General features: G+C 40.5%; 1 protein-coding gene across 2 annotated transcripts in view; it reads right to left on the bottom strand.

Annotated features, from left to right (window-relative positions):
- The window catches only part of LOC124594794 (protein FAM92A), a 197,918-nt gene that overhangs the window by 111,492 nt on the left and 66,716 nt on the right, over positions 1–19,710 (bottom strand). For both annotated transcript variants that reach the window (XM_047133212.1, XM_047133213.1), the window contains exon 3: positions 15,028–15,156. In XM_047133212.1, the coding sequence (XP_046989168.1) occupies positions 15,028–15,156 (129 nt within the window). The remainder of the gene's footprint in view (positions 1–15,027; positions 15,157–19,710) is intronic.

Here is a 19,710-nt window from a genome sequence, read left to right as displayed (position 1 = left end):
CATTATTTTTTGGTCATTGATCTTATCCAGAAGTATTATGAAACTTCCTTAGCTGATGAATCCAAGCCAAGCTGATTTGGTTGGGCGTTAGGAAGAGGACCCTCAGCTAGAGCCTTTCGGGAGTAAGTTAGCGTCTTGCCAGTTGGTCCCTGTGTACGAGCTGAGGAGAAACATCTTGTGTTGTAGGGCTGGTCAGGGGCAGGAGGCAAAGATTTGCCTTCTGGCCATGTTGATTCCAGTGGTTTTTAAGTACTGTCATTGTTCAGCATCAAGAGGCCACCTGGGTCTTCATAAAAGAATCCATAAAATCCAGGAATCCCTTACCTAGCTTACATTGTATTGAGATATTACGAGGATTGTTGCTCAGTATCAGGACTGCCAGATGGCCAAACCTAATGCTGATGGGCAAAGGGGGCTACTTCAATATACTCAAGCCGAGATGCCCATGCAACATCTATTGAATAAGTCAGTCCTCTGCTTCATACCCAGGGTGTGTATTGACATATTTTTGTCATCGTTGCTGGGTTTACCAGGTTTAGCTGGTTGTTGCATAGCAGGGGTGTTACAGCTGCACAAAGTATGAGCCATTTGAGTGCAATTTTTGCTTGGTTTGGTCACTCCAGGGTTGTAGTTAGGAATAACGCTCCTGCTTTTACTTCTACAGAGTGTCCTAATTTTTATTTCTGCTCCAGGGTTAAACATGTCACAACTACACCCTACTATCTCCACCCATAATTTGCAGAACAGATCTACATATACATCTGCACCTGCATAGATATTATGCATACCACCATACAGTGCATGGTGGAGGGTACCGTGTACCACTATTAGTCATTTCCTTTTCTGTTCCACTTACAAATAAAGCGAGCGAAGAACACACCTCCATATGAGCCCTAATATCTCAAATCTTCTCTTAGTGGTCCTCACGTGTAATGTATATTGGCGGCTGTAGAATCACTCAGCAATCAGCTTCAAATGCCGGTCCACTAAATTTTCTCAATAGTGTTTCACATGGAAAAGAAATAAAAACTTTGAGGTTCACCAATGACGTTGTAATTCTGTCAGAGAGAGCAAAGGATCTGGAAGAGCAGCTGAACGGAATGGACAATGTCTTGAAAGAAGGATATAAGATGAACATCAACAAAAGCAAGACAATGGAATGTAGTCGAATTAAATCGGGTGCTGCTCAGGGAATTAGATTAGGAAATGAGACGCTTAAAGTAGTAAATACATTTTGCTTTTTGAGGAGCAAAATAACTGATGATAATCGAAGTAGAGAGGATATAAAATGTAGACTGGCAATGGCAAGGAAAGTGTTTCTGAAGAAGAGAAATTTGTTAACATTGAGTATAGATTTAAATGTCAGGAAATTGTATCTGAAAGTATTTGTATGGAGTGTAGCCATGTATGGAAGTGAAACATGGATGATAAATAGCTTGGACAAGAAGAGAATAGAAGCTTTTGAAATGTGGTGCTACAGAAGAATGCTGAAGATTAGATGGGTAGATCACATAACTAATGAGGAAGTATTGAATAGGATTGGGGAGAAGAGAAGTTTGTGGCACAACTTGACTAGAAGAAGGGATCAGTTGGTAGGACATGTTCTGAGGCATCAAGGGATCACCAATTTAGTATTGGAGGGCAGCGTGGAGGGTAAAAATCGTAGAGGGAGACCAAGAGATGAATACACTAAGCAGATTCAGAAGGATGTAGGTTGCAGTAGGTACTGGGAGATGAAGAGGCTTGCACAGGATAGAGTAGAATGGAGAGCTGCATCAAACCAGTCTCAGGACTGAAGACCACAACAACAACAACAGTGTTTTTCGAAAAGAACATCGCCTTCCCTCTGGGGATTCGCATCAGAGCTCCCGAAGAATCACTGTAACAGTTACATGTTGTTCAAACCTACTGGTAACAAATCTAGCAGCCTGCCTCTGAATTGCTTTCACACCTTCATTCAATCCAACCTCGTGCAGATCCCAAACATTCAAACAGTACTCAAGAACAGGTCGCACCAGGGTCCTATATATGGTCTCCTTTACACATGAACCACTCTTTCCTAAAATTCTTCCAATAAACCAAAATTGGCCATTCACCTTCCCTACCACAGTTCTCCCATGCTCCTCCCATCTCGTGTCATTTTGTAACATTACTTCCAGCTATTTAAATGACTTGTCTGTATCAAGCATGACACTATTAATACTGTATATAAACATTATAGGTTTAATCTTCCTACTCATCTGCATTACCTTACATTTTTCCACTTTTAGGGCTAGCTGCCACTCATCACGCCAACTGAAATTTTTGTCTGAGTCATCCTGTATCTTCCTACAGTCGCTCAACTTCAACACCTTACTGTACACCATAGCATCATCAGCAAACAACTCCAGATTCTGCCTACCATGTTCACCAAATCAATTATGCATATAGAGAACAACAGTGGTCCTATCATACTTCCCTGTGGCACAACTGAGGATACGCTTGTCTCTGATGAACACTCGGAATTGAGGAAGACATACTGGGTTCTATTATTTAAGAAGTCTTTGAGTCACTCACACATCTGTGAACTTATTCCATATGCTCATACCTTTATTAACAGCCTTCAATGGGGCACCATGCAAATGCTTTCCGGAAATTCAGAAATATGGAATCTGCCTGTTGTCTTTCATTGATACTTCTGAGTATATAGCATGAGAAAAGGACAAACTGAGTTTCGCACGAGCAAAGCTTTCTAAAACCATGCAGATTCATTGACATAAGCTTCTCAGTCTCATGAAAGTTTATTGTATTTGAACTGAGAATATGTTCAAGAATTCTGCAGCAAACAGAAGTTAGGAATACGGATCTGTAATTTTGTGGGTCCATTCCTTTATCCTTCATATATACTGGAGTCACCCCCACTCAGTACTTTGTGCTGGGTACAAGCTAGGTAAGAGACCAATGCCATAGAATACTCTTTGTAAAATCGAACTGGCATTCAATCTGGACCTTGTGATCTATTTGCTTTCAAATATTTCAGTTGTTTCTCATTCCAGGGATGCTTATTACTATGTCGTCCGATGATCAAATGACATATTTTTTTATACAATTCTCCTGATTTCTTGAACGTGAAACTTAAAACTTTGGCTTCCGTTTTGCTCTACTAACCTTCACTTGTCATTTGTGCGTTCAATTTTGAAGTGAGAGTGCAACAGCCTTTGCTTCTCCAGTACCCTCCGAATTTTGTTATTAAACCATGATGGGTCTCCACTATCTTTTATCCATTTACTAGCCACAATCTGCTTAAACTTTTTCCATAATTCCTCTACATGTATCTTATTGGAACTAAGTGATGCCAGTTCACTACCTAAGTGCAATTGTAATAACTGCTTATTTGCTCTATCTAGCAGAAACCCTCTCCTTTCTTGACTGATTTATTAAGTTTTGTAATCATAGTTGCTATAATGACATCATGATCACTAATCCCTGTTGTATACTGATATTGTCAATAAGGATTGGATTGTTTTGGGAAGAGACCAAACAGCGAGGTCATCGGTCTCATCAGATTAGGGAAGGATGGGGAAGGAAGTCGGCTGTGCCCTTTCAAATGAACCATCCCAGCATTTGCCTGGAGCGATTTAGGGAAATCACGGAAAACCTAAATCTGGATGGCCGGACGCGGGATTGAACCGTCGTCCTCCCGAATGCGAGTCCAGTGTGCTAACCACTGCGCTACCTCGCTCGGTATTGTCAATAAGATCCAGCTTATTTGTAACAACAAGGTCTAAGATGTTTCCACTGTGTGTGGGCTGCCGAACTAGCTGCTCAAGACAGTTTTTCAGAAAACATGTTCAAAAGTATTTCGCATGAATGTCAGTCTGTACCCCTTGCAATGAATCCATAGACATCGCATTCTATACTCGGTAGGTTAAAGTCATCTTCAACTAGTATTGCATGATCTGCATATTTATGCACTATTGTTCATAGACTTTCTTTGAATGACTATAGAACTGTCACAGCACAATTGGGTGGCCGGTAAAAACATCCAATAATTAACTTGGTTTCACCTGCACATTTATACATGACCAGATGACTTCACTGTCACACTCAACTTCGACATCAAAAACGAAAATATTTGTGTCAACTGCAATGACTCACCTCCTTCATGGCTTCTAACCTTTCTTTCTGATATAATAACTCGCTAACTATCTCAGAGCTTTCCACTTTGGGTTTCAGCCAGCTCTTGGTCCCAAGAATAATCTGAGTGTGAGAACTTTTCTGGAGGTCAGTAAATTCGGGAAACGTATTATGAATACTTCAACAGTTTACTGATAAAATTGCGAGAGTTGAAGTGCCTTGCCTTTCCTTGCTGCATATCACTCTGGCAAGTGTTCATCAGTGCTCCTCAAACTACTACCTAGCCTAAAAAACCCTCATGAGCACTGCACAAGTACTCTGCAACCTGAGTAGCTGCTTCCTTTGTGTAGTGGACCCCTGACCTATCAAGGGGAGTCCTACAAATCCTCATAATGATGCAGGTCCACAAATCTGCAGCCAAGACCGTCACAGAGATGACAAAGTCTTTGGTTGAGACCCTCCACTTGGCTACAAACCAAAGGACCCCGAACGACTCTCGGAATGATGCTGCAAATTGCAACCTCTGCTTGCTTCCTGCACATGAGGCCAGCAGTCTTCACCACCAGTCTTGGTGCCCATGTGACCTACAACTTGCAAATGACCACCCTGCACACTCAATAGCCACAGGCAAGGCCACCTTTACATCCTGGATGAGGCTCCCCAACAGACCTACTGAGTGCACATTGGCTTTCTTTCCAGCCCTGAATGCAATCTTCCTAATGGGCTCCAAAACGTGCCTAACATTGGAGCTTTGAGTAACTAGTAAACCCGTCCCCCCTGTGCCTGGTCGAACGTGCTGAAGGAGTGGCCACCTGTCCACTAACAGGGTGAATGGGAGAGCCAGGTGACAAGACTCCACATTGGCCCACTGCCTCAAGCAGCACAAACGCTTTACCACCTGCCACTCACCCAGCTTTGGGGGCAGATCCACAGCATCGGTTGACTAGGAGGTGCCTCAGAAGCAGAGCCCATGGGAAAAACAAGCAACCCTTGAGGTGTCCCATGTGATGCGCCAGATTCTCCGCCACTGCTGCACCCTGAGGCAGTAGCCTGAAGGTGACTGACCATAGCCAAAAGCCCTTTCAGCTGTTCACAAACTGTGACCCACTCCTCCTGCAACTGCACACAGCATGCACACATCCTAGCCATCCTAGTAAAAGTAAGTGCCAGTGTGAGGAGTAAGTCAGTCAGTGGCACAAAGTGGAAGGACTCTTTAGGCATGGTATGTTTTCATTTGAGCCATGTGATTTCTCTGCCAAACAAATGTGCTTTGGTATTCTGGTTAGGACACGTGTCCAAGAATAGGTTTTCATCCTGGCAGCCCCAGAGGACACGAGGGGCCAAAGCTGTTCCTATTACAGAAGTCCATGGTTCCAGCACCTTGGTTAAGCTTTATGGATTTTGGTTTAAGTTATCTCATTTATTGCTATGATTGGCTTTGATGCTTGTTAGTTAACTTGTTAATTCTGGGAGAAAAGGATTTGTGCCATTTTTTTAATATTTAAGATACTGTCTTATAATGTAATCAAAGTTTCTTTGCCAGCCGTATGTGAACATTCAAATCCTGGTGATTCTTCATTCCACGTGGTGCCCCTTGGCTACCGTTATGCCATCAGGCATTGTTTTGAAACTGAATTGCCATTGGTGTGTGAATCTTCTTATCTCCCTGTTGAGATTTTAGTGTGTGTTTAGTAATAAGGCCCCAACTGTTTCTGCTATTAACACTGGAGGGCTCATCCCCCCATCAACCATGGACCTTGCCATTGGTGAGGAGGCTTGTGGGCCTCAGCGATACAGATAGCCCTACAGTAGGTGCAACCACAACGGACGGGTATCTGTTGAGAAACCAGACAAATGTGTGGTCCCTGAAGAGGGGCAGAAGCCTTTTCAGTAGTCGCAGGGGCAACAGTCTGGAAGAATTGACTGACGGCCTTGTAACATCAACCGAAATGGCTTTGCTCTGCTGGTACTGTGAAAGGGTTCTAGGAGAAACTATAACCATAATTTTTCTTGAGGGCATTCAGCTCTACTGTATGGTTGAATGATGATGGCATCTTCTTAGGTAAAATATTTCGGAGGTAAAATAGTCCCCCAAACGAATCGCCGGGCGGGGTCTACTCAGGAGGCTGTCACTATCAGGAGTAACAAAACTGGTGTTCTATGGATCAGAGCATGAAATGTCAGATCCCTTAATTGGGTAGGTAGGTTAGAAAATTTAAAAAGGGAAATGGATAGGTTAAAGTTAAATATAGTGTGAATTAGTGAAGTTTGACGGCAGGAGGACTAGGACTTCGGGTCAGGTGAATACAGGGTTACAAATACAAAATCAAAATGGCTCTGAGCACTATGGGACTTAACATCTGAGGTCATCAGTCCCCTAGAACTACTTAAATCTAACTAACCTAAGGACAGCACACGCATCCATGCCCGAGGCAAGATTCGACCCTGCGACCGTAGCAGTCGCGCGTTTCCAGACTGAAGCGCCTAGAACCGCTCGGCCACAGTGGCCGGTAAATACAAAATCAAATAGGGGTAATGGAGGAGTAGGTTTAATAATGACTAAAAAATAGAAATGCAGAGAAGGTACTACAAACAGTATAGTGAACACATTATTGTAGCCAAGATAGACACAAAGCCAACACCTATCACAGTAGAACAAGTATACATGCCAACTAGCTCTGCAGCTGATTGAAGAAAAATATGACGAAATAAAAGAAATTATTCAATAGTTAAGGAAGACAAAAATTTAATAGGCATAGAGGACTGAAATTCACTAGTAGGAAAAAGAAGCAAAACTCATATATGAATATAGACTGGGGAAAGGAATGAAGGAGGAAGCTGCCTGGTAGAATTTTGCACAGATTATGATTTAATTATAGCTAACACTTGGTTTAAGAATCTTGAAAGAAGGTTATCTTGAAAGAAAGCTGTATACACACAAGAGATCTGGAGACACTAGAAGGTTTGAGATTGCTTATATAATGGTTAAACAGAGGTTTGTAACCAGGTTTTAAGTTATAAGACATTTCCAGGGGCAGATGTGGTCTCTGACCACAATTTATTGGTTATGAACTGTAGATTAAAATTGAAGAAACTGCAAAAAGACAGGAATTTAAGGAGATGGGACCTGGATAAACTGAAAGAACCAGGGGTTATAGATGGTTGGGGGAGGGGGAAGGGGGCATTAGGGAATGATTGAGAAGAACAGGGGAAAGAAATACTGAACAAGAATGGGCAGCTTTGAGAGATGAAATAGTGAAGGCAGCAGAGGAGCAAGTAGGTAAAAAGACTATGGCTAGTAGAAATCCTTGGGTAATACCAAAGATATTGAATTTAACTGATGAAAGGAGAAAATATAAAAATGCAGTCAATGAAGCAGGTGAAAAGGAATATAAACTTCTCAAAAATGAGATCGACAAGAAGTGAAAAATGGCTAGGCAGGAATGGCTAGATGACAAATACAAGGATTTAGAAGTACATATCAATAGGGGTAAGATAGATGCTGTGCCTACAGGAAAATTAAAGAGACCTTTGGAGAAAAGAGAACCACCTGTATGAATATCAAGAGCTCAGATGGAAAACCAGTCCTAGGCAAAGAAGGGAAAGCAGGAAAGTGGAAGTAGTATATAGAGGGTCTATACATGGGAAATGTATTTGAGGGTGATATTAAGAAAATGGTAGAGGACATACATGAAGATGAGATGGGAGATATGATACTGCATGAGGAATCTGGCAGGCCACTGAAAATCTAAGTCGAAACAAGGCCCCAGGAATAGACAGCATTAAACACTTCCATGTGGTAGGCAAGATGTATGAGACAGGTGAAATACCCTAAGACTTCAAGAAGAATATAATAATTCCAGGCCGATCTCGGAGAAGGTCAGTTTGGATTCCGTAGAAATGTTGGAACACGTGACACAATGCTGACCCTATGACTTACCTTAGAAGATAGGTTAAGGAAATGCAAATCTATGTTTTTAGCATTTGTAGACTTGCAGAAAGCCTTTGACAATGCTGTACAGAAACCAGATGGCAGTTATAATAGACAAGGAGCTCGAAAGGGAAGCAGTGGTCTAGAAGGGAGTGAGACATGATAGTAGCCTATCCCAGATGTTATTCAATCTGTATACTGAGCAAGCAGTCAAGGAAACAAATGAAAAATTTGGATTACAATTTAAAGTCCAGGGAGAAGAAATAAAAGCTTTGAGGTTTGCCAATGACATTGCAACTTTGCCAAAGACAGCAAAGGACTTGGAAGAACAGCTGAACAGAATGGGCAGTGTCTTGAAAGGAGAATATAGGATGAACATTGACAAAAGTAAAACGAGGATAATGGAATGTACTCGAATTACATCAGATGAGGCTGAGGGAATTAGATTAGGAAATGAGACACTTAAAGGAGTACATGAGTTTTGCTATTTGGGCAGCAAAATAAGTGATGATGGTCGAAGTAGAGAGGATATAAAATGTAGACTGGCGATGGTTAGAAAAGTGTTTCTGGAGAAGAGAAATTTCATTAACATTGAGTATAGATTTAAGTATCAGGAAGTCTTTCTTGAAAGTATTAGTATGGAGTGTAGGAAATGAAACATGGACAATAAACAGTTTAGACAAGAAGAGAATAGAAGCTTTTGAAATGTGGTGCTACACAAGAATGCTGAAGATCAAATGGGTAGATCACATAACTAATGAAAAGGTACTGAGAAGAACTGGGGAGAAGAGGAATTTGTGGCACAACTTGAGTAGAAGAAGGGATCAGTTGGTAGGACACATTCTGAGGCCACAAGAGATCACCAATTTAGTACTGGGTCGAAGCATGGAGGGTAAAAATCATAGAGGGAGACCAAGAGAAGAATATAGTAAGCAGATTTAGAAGTATACAGGTTCCAGTAGTTACTTGGATATGAAGAGGCTTGCTTGCACAGGATAGAGTAGCATAGATTTAAGTGCCAAATCTTTCGGACTGCAGCACCTATGTTATGTTTAACAGCATTCAAAGAACTATAACCAATTAATCTGCAAGGTGTCAAAAGCTAGGGTGTTCACTTGTTCTTGTGCTCTTACATACAGCAGTTGTTGATCACCAGTGTGGGAAATTTCTCAGGCAGGTGAGTAGATTAGATTTACTTTCATTCCAATTGATCCGTAGTGAGGAGGTCCTCCAGGATGTAGAACATGTCAGAAAAACAACAATACATGACAAACATTTACAACTCAAATGTACCATTCCCCAGGTCCCAAGTGGCATGGTGTCATTTTTTAATGAACGCTATATGAAAGAATCATTCTGCAAATACTAATGCACTGAATTTAAAACTAAAAAAGTTTTTTATTTATTTATAAGGTAATCAATGTGTAATACAACTACTATAATACTTATTTAAAATGAACACATTACTGAACTGGTGCAGAAGTTAGATTGTACTTATTTACACATACACACACACACACACTTATTTACATTGAACACATTACTGCACTGAAATTGTGCAGAAGTTATATTGTACTTTTATATATATATATAAAAAAAAAATCAAAGATGAGGTGACTTACCGAACGAAAGCGCTGGCAGGTCGATAGACACACAAACAAACACAAACATACACACAAAATTCAAGCTTTCGCAACAAACTGTTGCCTCATCAGGAAAGAGGGAAGGAGAGGGGAAGACAAAAGGAAGTGGGTTTTAAGGGAGAGGGTAAGGAGTCATTCCAATCCTGGGAGCGGAAAGACTTACCTTAGGGGGAAAAAAGGACAGGTATACACTCGCACACACGCACATATCCATCCACACATACAGACACAAGCAGACATATTTAAATATGTCACGATCAACAAAGCTTTCCAGTCCGGATACATTGGGTACGCCTGTTCCACCACGTACAACAGCGACTGTTAGCCATCCATTTCCGTGGGTAAACGAATCATTGATGTCGATGCTGAAGTTCAGTCTGCATCCACAAAAGACTGCAGGTCCGTCCAGTAGAGCGTGTGCAGCAACAGATTTGATGGTATTCTTTTTCTTGTCGGCGGCAGATGTGGTCATTTCAATGTCTTCAATTGTTTTATATATAGTCTGTCTTGCACGACGACGGCGACTGTATCCACGTATACATACAGAAGATACAGTCGCCGTCGTCGTGCAAGACAGACTATATATAAAACAATTGAAGACGTTGAAATGACCACATCTGCCGCCGACAAGAAAAAGAATACCATCAAATCTGTTGCTGCACACGCTCTACTGGATGGACCTGCAGTCTTTTGTGGATGCAGACTGAACTTCAGCATCGACATCAATGATTCGTTTACCCACGGAAATGGATGGCTAACAGTCGCTGTTGTACGTGGTGGAACAGGCATATCCATCCACACATACAGACACAAGCAGACATATTTAAATATGTCTGCTTGTGTCTGTATGTGTGGATGGATATGTGCGTGTGTGCGAGTGTATACCTGTCCTTTTTTCCCCCTAAGGTAAGTCTTTCCGCTCCCGGGATTGGAATGACTCCTTACCCTCTCCCTTAAAACCCACTTCCTTTTGTCTTCCCCTCTCCTTCCCTCTTTCCTGATGAGGCAACAGTTTGTTGCGAAAGCTTGAATTTTGTGTGTATGTTTGTGTTTGTTTGTGTGTCTATCGACCTGTCAGCGCTTTCGTTCGGTAAGTCACCTCATCTTTGATTTTATATATAATTTTTCCCACGTGGAATGTTTCCTTCTATTTTTATATATATATATATATATATATATATATATATATATATATATATATATATATATATATATAAAAAATCAGTTGGTTCTACTGAGAAATTCATCAATGGAGTAGAAGGAGTTGGCCAACAATAAATCCTTTAGGATTCTCTTAAACTGAATTTCTTTGGTTGTTAAGCTTTTTATGGCTGCTGTAAAGTTATTGAAAATGTGTGTTCCTGAATAATGCACACCTTTTTGTATAAGATTAAGTGACTTTAAAGCCTTGTGAAGATTATTCTTATTTCTAGTATTGATTCCATGAATTGAGCTGTTGGTTTGAAAAAGTGATATATTTTTAATGACAAATTTCATTAAGAAATAAATATATTGGGAATCAGTAGTTAGTATCCCTAGTTCCCTAAACAGGCTTCTGCAGGATGTTCTTGTGTTCACACCACATACAACTCTTACTGCACGTTTTTGTGCCCAGAAAACTTTAGCTTGGCTTGATGAATTACCCCAAAAAATAATCTCATATGGCATAATGGAATGAAAGTAAGCATAGTATGCCAACTTTTTCATTTTTATATCCCCTATATCTGACACAATTCGCATTGCAAATAGAGATTTGTTAAGACGCTTCAGCAGTTCTGTGGTGTGCTCCTCCCAGTTGAATTTATTACCAAGCTGTAATCCCAAGATTTTAACACTCTCCACTTCTTCTACCTGCTTGTCATCATATGTTAGGCATATATTCGTGAGACACCCCTTACAAGTTCTGAACTGCATGTAGTGTGTTTTTTCAAAGTTTAGTGACAAAGAATTGGCTAGGGACCAGTGACTAATGTCCACAAATATTTTATTAGCTGACCTTTCTAAGACTACACTTGATTTGCTATTTATTGCAATGTTTGTATCATCGGCAAACAAAATGAACTTGGCTTCTGGTAATGTTACTGATGAAAGGTCGTTGATATATACAAGAAAAAGTAAGGGCCCTAGAATGGAACCTTGTGGGACCCCACATGTAATTAGTTTCCAGTTGGATGGTGCCATCACTATATCCCATATTGTCTTTATTTTGTTATCTGATATGACTATCTTTTCCTTGTAATATATTTGCTTTGATGACCGTATTACAGTCTTTAATATTTTGCAGTATTTCTTGTAATGTGCTACAGCATCAACATCGGAACTGTTTCGGATTGACAGATACAGCTTTTATTTTTGTTTTACAAGATACCCCTATTTCTTGGGTAATCCATGGCTTCTTTGTAGACTTTGCTCTAACCTTGGTAAGTTTTGGGGGAAAACAGTGTTCGAATACGGTAAGCACTTTATTAGCAAAAGTGTTATATTTTTCATTCATGCTATGAGCACTGTAAACATCAGTCCAGTGAATGTCTCTGAGGAGTGTCCTAAAATAATCAATTTGTGGCTTATTGATTACCCTCTTGAGGTCAGATTTAACAGATTTTATATCCTGTTCAGTTTTAACATTTATCAGAAGGAACTACATGTCATGGTCTGAGAGGCCATTGACTATTGGTTTTGTAATATAATTTTGTTCATTGGACTTTTCTATAAAGATATTATCAATGGCTGTTTGTGAGCAATTGACTACCCTATTGGGGAACTTAACAGTGGGGATTAAGTTGAATGATAGTGTTACTAACTCAAATAAGTTCTTATTGGGAGAGTCTTTAAGGAAATCTACATTGAAATCACCAGCAAACACTATTTCTTCGTTTTTGGCTGTTAAATGGGCCAGTACAGCTTCAAGTTGGTTTACGAACAGATTAAAGTTACCTGCAGGTGCTCGATATCCACTTAATATTATGAAGGATTTTTTGTGAAACTCTACTTCTGTTGCACATGCTTCCATATGCTGTTCTAGGCAAAATTTATGAATGTCTGTGTTCTTAAATTTATGACACTTCCTGATGAATGTGGCAACTCCTCCTTTCTCCATTTCTGATCTACAAAAGTGAGATGCTAATCTAAATCCTGTAACACTTAAAAGTTCTATACCAGTGGTCACATGATGTTCAGAGAGGCAGATTATGTCAGCTGGCTTTGAAGACTCTAATTCATCTATGCAGATAATTAATTCATTAATTTTATTTCTCAGTCACTGAATATTTTGATGCAATAAAGATAGCTGACATTTCACATTAACTAAGTTAAAACTGGGTAGAGTTAAAATATCTGCTGACTGTTGAAAATTCTTAACCAATAGCTGTTTATGCTGATGTAATAAGCTAGAATTAAGTTTTTTGGTTTCTTTCTCAAACTGAAGGTTTGTTTCAGGCCTAAACTCTCTTAAAATTTTGTTTCTTTCTGTCCTCGCTACCCTAAAAATGGTCTTTTCTGAACGCTATAACCACTGGTATTTTATCACTCATGACATTGCCTCCCCCCTTTAACTTTCCTGCTATTTTCCCAGCCAGTTTACCCTTCCCCTTCGTGTTGAGGCGAAGGCCACACCTAGTATAATCGCACCTATTGAGAGAATCAACAGGAACCACACCAATGCGTGACCCTGCGCCCGACATAAGCAGCTGTTCCAACTCCAAATTAACTCTCTTGACAGAAGAGTTCAAATGAGGTCGGTCATGGCACCCAGGAACAGATACAAACTCAACACTAGTATGCTTTGATGCTGATGAAATCTTTGCCAGGTCACACTCTATACTGTACCCAGGATCTCTGTCAATACTATTATCTGCCCCACCCACTATAACCACAGTGTCTTCCTTAGTAAAATCTTTGCAAAGTGATCCTAAATCCTCTGTCATCTGCTCCAGACCAGCACTAGGTTTAAAAAAATTGGTGATCTGGTATTCTGATCCTAGTTCATCCTGCACAAGTCGGCCAACACTTCTTCCATGGGAACTACCAAACAACAACACTTTCTTTCTCTTTACTGATTTCCCTACATTCTCACTTTTCAATTTGCTGCTGAAAGTTTGTTGTGCCCTGTCTGCACCTGCAACTGCTTGAGGCTCACCAGCTTCTAACTGAAGCAACAGGTCAAATCCATTTTCTACATTCACCACGAAGCTGTCAGACAAAGTTCTAGGCCTGTTCCTCCTGTTGCCTGTTGCCACTTCCCACCTCTCTTTACCCTTTTCCCTCCTTAACCTGTCAAGATCTCCCCTGGCCTTGTCTAACTCAGCCTGAAGGGTGGCAATTTTCCCCTCCTGTTCTAGTATCTTCCTATCTCTATTACAAATCCTACAAAACCACTGATGAGTCTCATTTACTTCCCTTATTCCCAGGTCACTACAGTCGCCCACATGGAAAAAACCACAGCACCCATCACACCAAAGCCCCATCCTAACAATTCTACGGCAAGTCAAGCACTTCCCACTCATGATAAACGTAATAGTGTATTAAGAATAAGTCAGTTAAGTTACAGATACACACGAAAATATGGTTCCACAAATTTGGCCTATATGCAACTGTGTGTAAACAAAAAAAAAAAAAAAAAAAAAAAAAAAAAAACCAGCACAAAGTTTCTGAAACAACAACTTAAACTTTACGCTACTTTCTGGAAATGCTAGTGGGATAATGAAGAGGTACGCTAAGTTAAATTGCTGGAGAGAGCAAAGAACAACTAAACGAAATTCTATAGATTTGATGCGGCAAAACGTAAACAGAAAATACGACTGTACGATCTTTTCGCGTTTTCTGCTATATTACATAAAGAAAAATGAAACCTTTAATGGTACACTTAAAAGGCACACTAATACACCTATTCACCATGTAATCAGGAGTAAACTATATGTTTTCTAATCTAAAATGACTTATCTTCACGAGAACACCAAAACTCGCACTAGTCACCTGGCTGCAGGGTACAATAACATTTGCATACTGTTTTAACAGAATTGATCCATTTTCTTTGCACAAATACAAGACACTGCAATACAAATACACTTAAGACAGGAACCATGAACATGCTGTTCAAAGAGCTCAAAGACAAGGATGTCAAGACACATCACATTCCTTGGTCTCAATTTCGGGTTGTTACATTAACTCCTGCAGGTTGTTGTACCCACAACTTCAGTCGATTTCCACTAACAAAAGAGAGATATCTCTGAACTGTAAGATATCTTATTCCTCAAAAGCATCACTGAATGCATATGTTCTGAGGTCTTAGGCTGAAATGTAATTTTTCTGCAAGTAATTGGGTAAATATATATAACATACCTGTAATCACTTACAAATGATAACGTCTGTGAAAACTCCAGTAGACCATTTTTCAGGGATTTGTTGACATTTTCAGACTGTGCATAATTCTGTAGTGACTGCGCTAGATCATCATTTTTATTCCGCACACTGGAACAATAATACACAATTTTAAGTCCCAAATAAGCAACAAATATGTCTTTCCTCCAATTATTTGTAGATCCTTCCACATTCTGACTGTGTTACTCTGTCATTTGTTACAAAAATAGAAGTAAATACTAAACAAACAGCTAATGAAACTGTTCAAGTTTTGCATTACTGTTACAAGTTGTATAGTATGAGTTTTTTAATCATAAACCTGCTTCTCAACACTGTTTTGACCACAGGAAATTGCTATATACAAACACCTGTGTAATGGAAGTAAAAGTAAACCTGTCTTCTTGGTCCAGTACAGTCACATGCTGCAATCATGTCTACAATCATGGACAAGATGGTGCAGCTTATGTGCAGTGCTCAGTTTGTCAGCATGCCTCAAAGTGTCATTTCAAGCGTAGACCAACTGCACATAGTCACTTCGCAGCAGGGATGGTTGACAATTTTGGACATCACCATCCAAAATGGTGTGCACTAAAATGACATCATTTGAATATTCAGTCACTATTATAAGACACTAAAAGTTGAAGATCTGTCTTGTGGTGGTAGTTTGCAATCAAAATCAGCTGACAAATGGTAGCTACAAATTATTGTCTGTATACACCATGAGAGAATGCAACAGAACTGCACATTACCTTTTTGACAGGAACTGGGAGCATTGTGTTGACACAGACAGTATGCAACCATCTCCATCTCCTCTAGGCTTCCACTACAAAGAACAGTACAAACCCCTATGGTTGGGATGTCTGAAGAAGATACGCATGGGAACACCTGTAATTACTCAGCGACATCCAATTCTCTTTCATGACGAGTGCCAGATCAGTCTTACACCTGTTGATTGTTGTACAAGAGTGTGAAGTCAGTAGGTACCAACACACTTCTTCAGCACACAATCCCATAGGTTCTGCAGGGAAATGGGTCAGTCACGTTTAGGACTGATATTGTGTATAGATATTGGACACCTCCCATCGTTATCTACATTAATTAGAGGGCTGTGCAGTATCAAGGCAGCCCAACAGTCAATATTTTAGTGAAAGCTTTGTCTTTCAAGAAGATAATGCACAAGCACGCCACACTCTCCTTGTGAACACTTTCCTCTGGGAGGCAGGATTCGAATGCTTGGAATAGCCTGCAGTATTTACTGATATGGGCCCGACTGACCATGGTTGAGATGAATCATTGCAGTAACCCCACTCACACTCTAGTAGTCATATGAGAGCAACATTATCTTGACTGCCTTTTGGGCAGTAAGTCAAGGATGACCCAAGCATGTTGCAATATACAGGGAATAATATGGTACTGAATGCTACCCACAGCTGATTTTGATTTTACAACTTTGTAATAATGTGCATCTTGAACAAACTCGTTTTATTTTAGCTATTGTTTTATTTTTATTACACTTTAATTCATTACTCCCTCAAATATATGCCCACACACATTAACAATATGCAGGTGGTGCAAAATTCTTTTTGAGCAGTTTATTATTATTATTGTTATTATTATTTTCGATTATTCCCAATTAAGAGAGCGTTTGAACTTGAATTCCTTTATGATGATTGTTTGTGTTTTTTCTGAGCCCAAATTTTCTTCATGTGTTCACTGTGTTGTTTCTTTCGCTCCGCTGTCCATTTGCATCCTGGTCTCTTCTGTGTTGTGGTGTCAAATTTATGTTTTTTGATGATGTTCCTGAATTCAGTTCTATTTTCTGCGTCATTTACTGTTATGTGTGCTTGTCTGAGGTCCTCTTCAACTTCTTTTATCCATTTTGTTTTTCCCCTGCCTGAGTTGATGACTTTAAGAATTCGCTTTGAAATTCTATTTTCATTCATCCTGTGGATATGTCCGTAAAACTGCATTCTTCTTTTCCTTATTGTATCCGTAATCTTGTCTGTGTATTTATATAATTGTGATGTTGGTCTCTTCTTCCAGATTCCTTGCTCTTGTATCGGGCCAAAAATTTTCCTGAGAATTTTCCTTTCTTGTTTTCAGTATATTATTATTATTATTATCATTATTATTAGTCTACCTTACATTAAAAAAAGACAACTGCTTTTGCAATTATATGCTGTGCCTTCATTGGGTCTATTATTACTTATGAACATGTGAATAACTATACTAATACATTAGAAAATCCAGGATGGAATAATGACAATATTATGAAAGGGATAGTTGCTACACAATACATAGTGGAGATGCTGAGTCAAAGTAGGCAAAACAAAAAGACTGTCAAACAAGGCTTTCGACCAAACAGGTCTCAGTATTAGATGACATACACACACACTCACACAAACACAACTCACACACACATGATTACAGGCTCTGGCTGTCAAGGCTAGTCTGCCAGAGACTATAGTCGTGCGTCCACAACAGTGAGTGAGGGAGTGAGTGAGTGTGTGTGTGTATGTATGTGTGTGCGTGTTTTGTCTAATCCTGATGATGAAAACCTGATTGGCCAAAAGCTTTGTTCGACAGCCTTTTTGTTGTGCCTATCTGAAACTCAGCATCTCTTTTACATGGTGAGTAGCACCTATCCTTCTCATAATATTGTCATTATAGTAATACATACTTGACTTCCACAGGTGGTTTATTTAACACAGTGCATTATTTCTTGAAGTAATTACAGGATTTTGTCTAAACAGGAACATCAAGATTCATTAAAGTATATATATATATATATATATATATATATATATATATATATATATATATACACACACAAAATTCGAGCTTGCACAACCTAAGCTTGCTTCGTCAGGAAAGAGGGAGGGAGAGGGAAAGACGAAAGGATGTGGGTTTTGCGGGAGAGGGTAAGGAGTCATCTCAATCCCGGGAGCGGAAAGACTTACCTTAGGGCGAGAAAAGGACAGGTATACATTCGCACACACACACATATCCATCCACACATATACAGACACAAGCAGACATATAGAAAGGCAAAGAGTTTGGGCAGAGATGTCAGTCGAGGTGGAAGTACAGAGGCAGAGATGTTGTTTAATGACAGGTGAAGTATGAGTGGTGGCAACTTGAAATTAGCGGAGGTTGAGGCCTGGTGGGTAACGGGAAGAGAGGATATATTGAAGGGCAAGTTCCCATCTCCGGAGTTCTGACAGGTTGGTGTTAGTGGGAAGTATCCAGATAACCCGGACGGTGTAACACTGTGCCAAGATGTGCTGGCCGTGCACCAAGGCATGTTTAGCCACAGGGTGATCCTCATTACCAACAAACACTGTCTGCCTGTGTCCATTCATGTGAATGGACAGTTTGTTGCTGGTCATTCCCACATAGAAAGCTTCACAGTGTAGGCAGGTCAGTTGGTAAATCACGTGGGTGCTTTCACATGTGGCTCTGCCTTTGATCGTGTACACCTTCCGGGTTACAGGACTGGAGTAGGTGGTGGTGGGAGGGTACATGGGACAGGTTTTACACCGGGGGCAGTTACAAGGTTAGGAGTCAGAGGGTAGGGAAGGTGGTTTGGGGATTTCATAGGGAGGAACTAAGAGGTTACGAAGGTTAGGTGGATGGCGGAAAGACACTCTTGGTGGAGTGGGGAGGATTTCATGAAGGATGGATCTCATTTCAGGGCAGGATTTGAGGAAGTCGTATCCCTGCTGGAGAGCCACATTCAGAGTCTGATCCAGTCCCGGAAAGTATCCTGTCACAAGTGGGGCACTTTTGGGGTTCTTCTGTGGGAGGTTCTGGGTTTGAAGGGATGGTGAAGTGGCTCTGGTGATTTGCTTTTGTACCAGGTTGGGAGGGTAGTTGCGGGATGCGAAAGCTGTTTTCAGGCTGTTGGTGTAATGGTTCAGGGATTCCGGACTGGAGCAGATTCGTTTGCCACAAAGACCTAGGTTGTAGGGAAGGGACCGTTTGATGTGGAATGGGTGGCAGTTGTCATAATGGAGGTACTGTTGCTTGTTGGTGGGTTTGATGTGGATGGACATGTGAAGCTGGCCATTGGAGAGATGGAGGTCAACGTCAAAGAAAGTGGCATCGGATTTAGAGTAGGACCAGGTGAATCTGTTGGAACCAAAGGAGTTGAGGTTGGAGAGGAAACTCTGGAGTTCTTCTTCACTGTGAGTCCAGATCATGAAGATGTCCTCAATAAATCTGTACCAAACTTTGGGTTTGCAGTCCTGGGTAACCAAGAAGGCTTCCTCTAAGCGACCCATGAATAACAATCCATTGCCCTCACCCACCTAATCCTTCACCTACACATCAACTCAGCCAATTAACATACCCGTCAACTCCTATCCTTAATAAAAGTCCTCAATCTTTCCTCTCCCACATCCACACTGGCTGTTCAGAGCATCCTCCTACAGGCCAACCGCAAATTAGAACAGCATGCCACCCTCCACCTTAAAAAACTATCCAATCTCCTGGTTTCCCACCTCTGGAAAGGCAACTCACTCACCCTTCACAACCTTTCCAGCAAACCTCAACCTCCTCTCATTGCACACAAACCCAGTCTCTCCCATCTACTCAATCTCCCACTTCCAGCTCCACTCCCTCCAAAAGCTCAAAATTCCAATCAACACAATCTGGAACCACAGC

The sequence above is a fragment of the Schistocerca americana genome, chromosome 2 (assembly GCF_021461395.2).
Source record: "Schistocerca americana isolate TAMUIC-IGC-003095 chromosome 2, iqSchAmer2.1, whole genome shotgun sequence".
In the NCBI taxonomy this organism is placed as follows: Eukaryota; Metazoa; Arthropoda; class Insecta; order Orthoptera; family Acrididae; genus Schistocerca; species Schistocerca americana.
The sequence above is the reverse complement of the archived record's forward strand: the minus strand, read 5'-3'. Positions and strand labels throughout refer to the sequence as shown.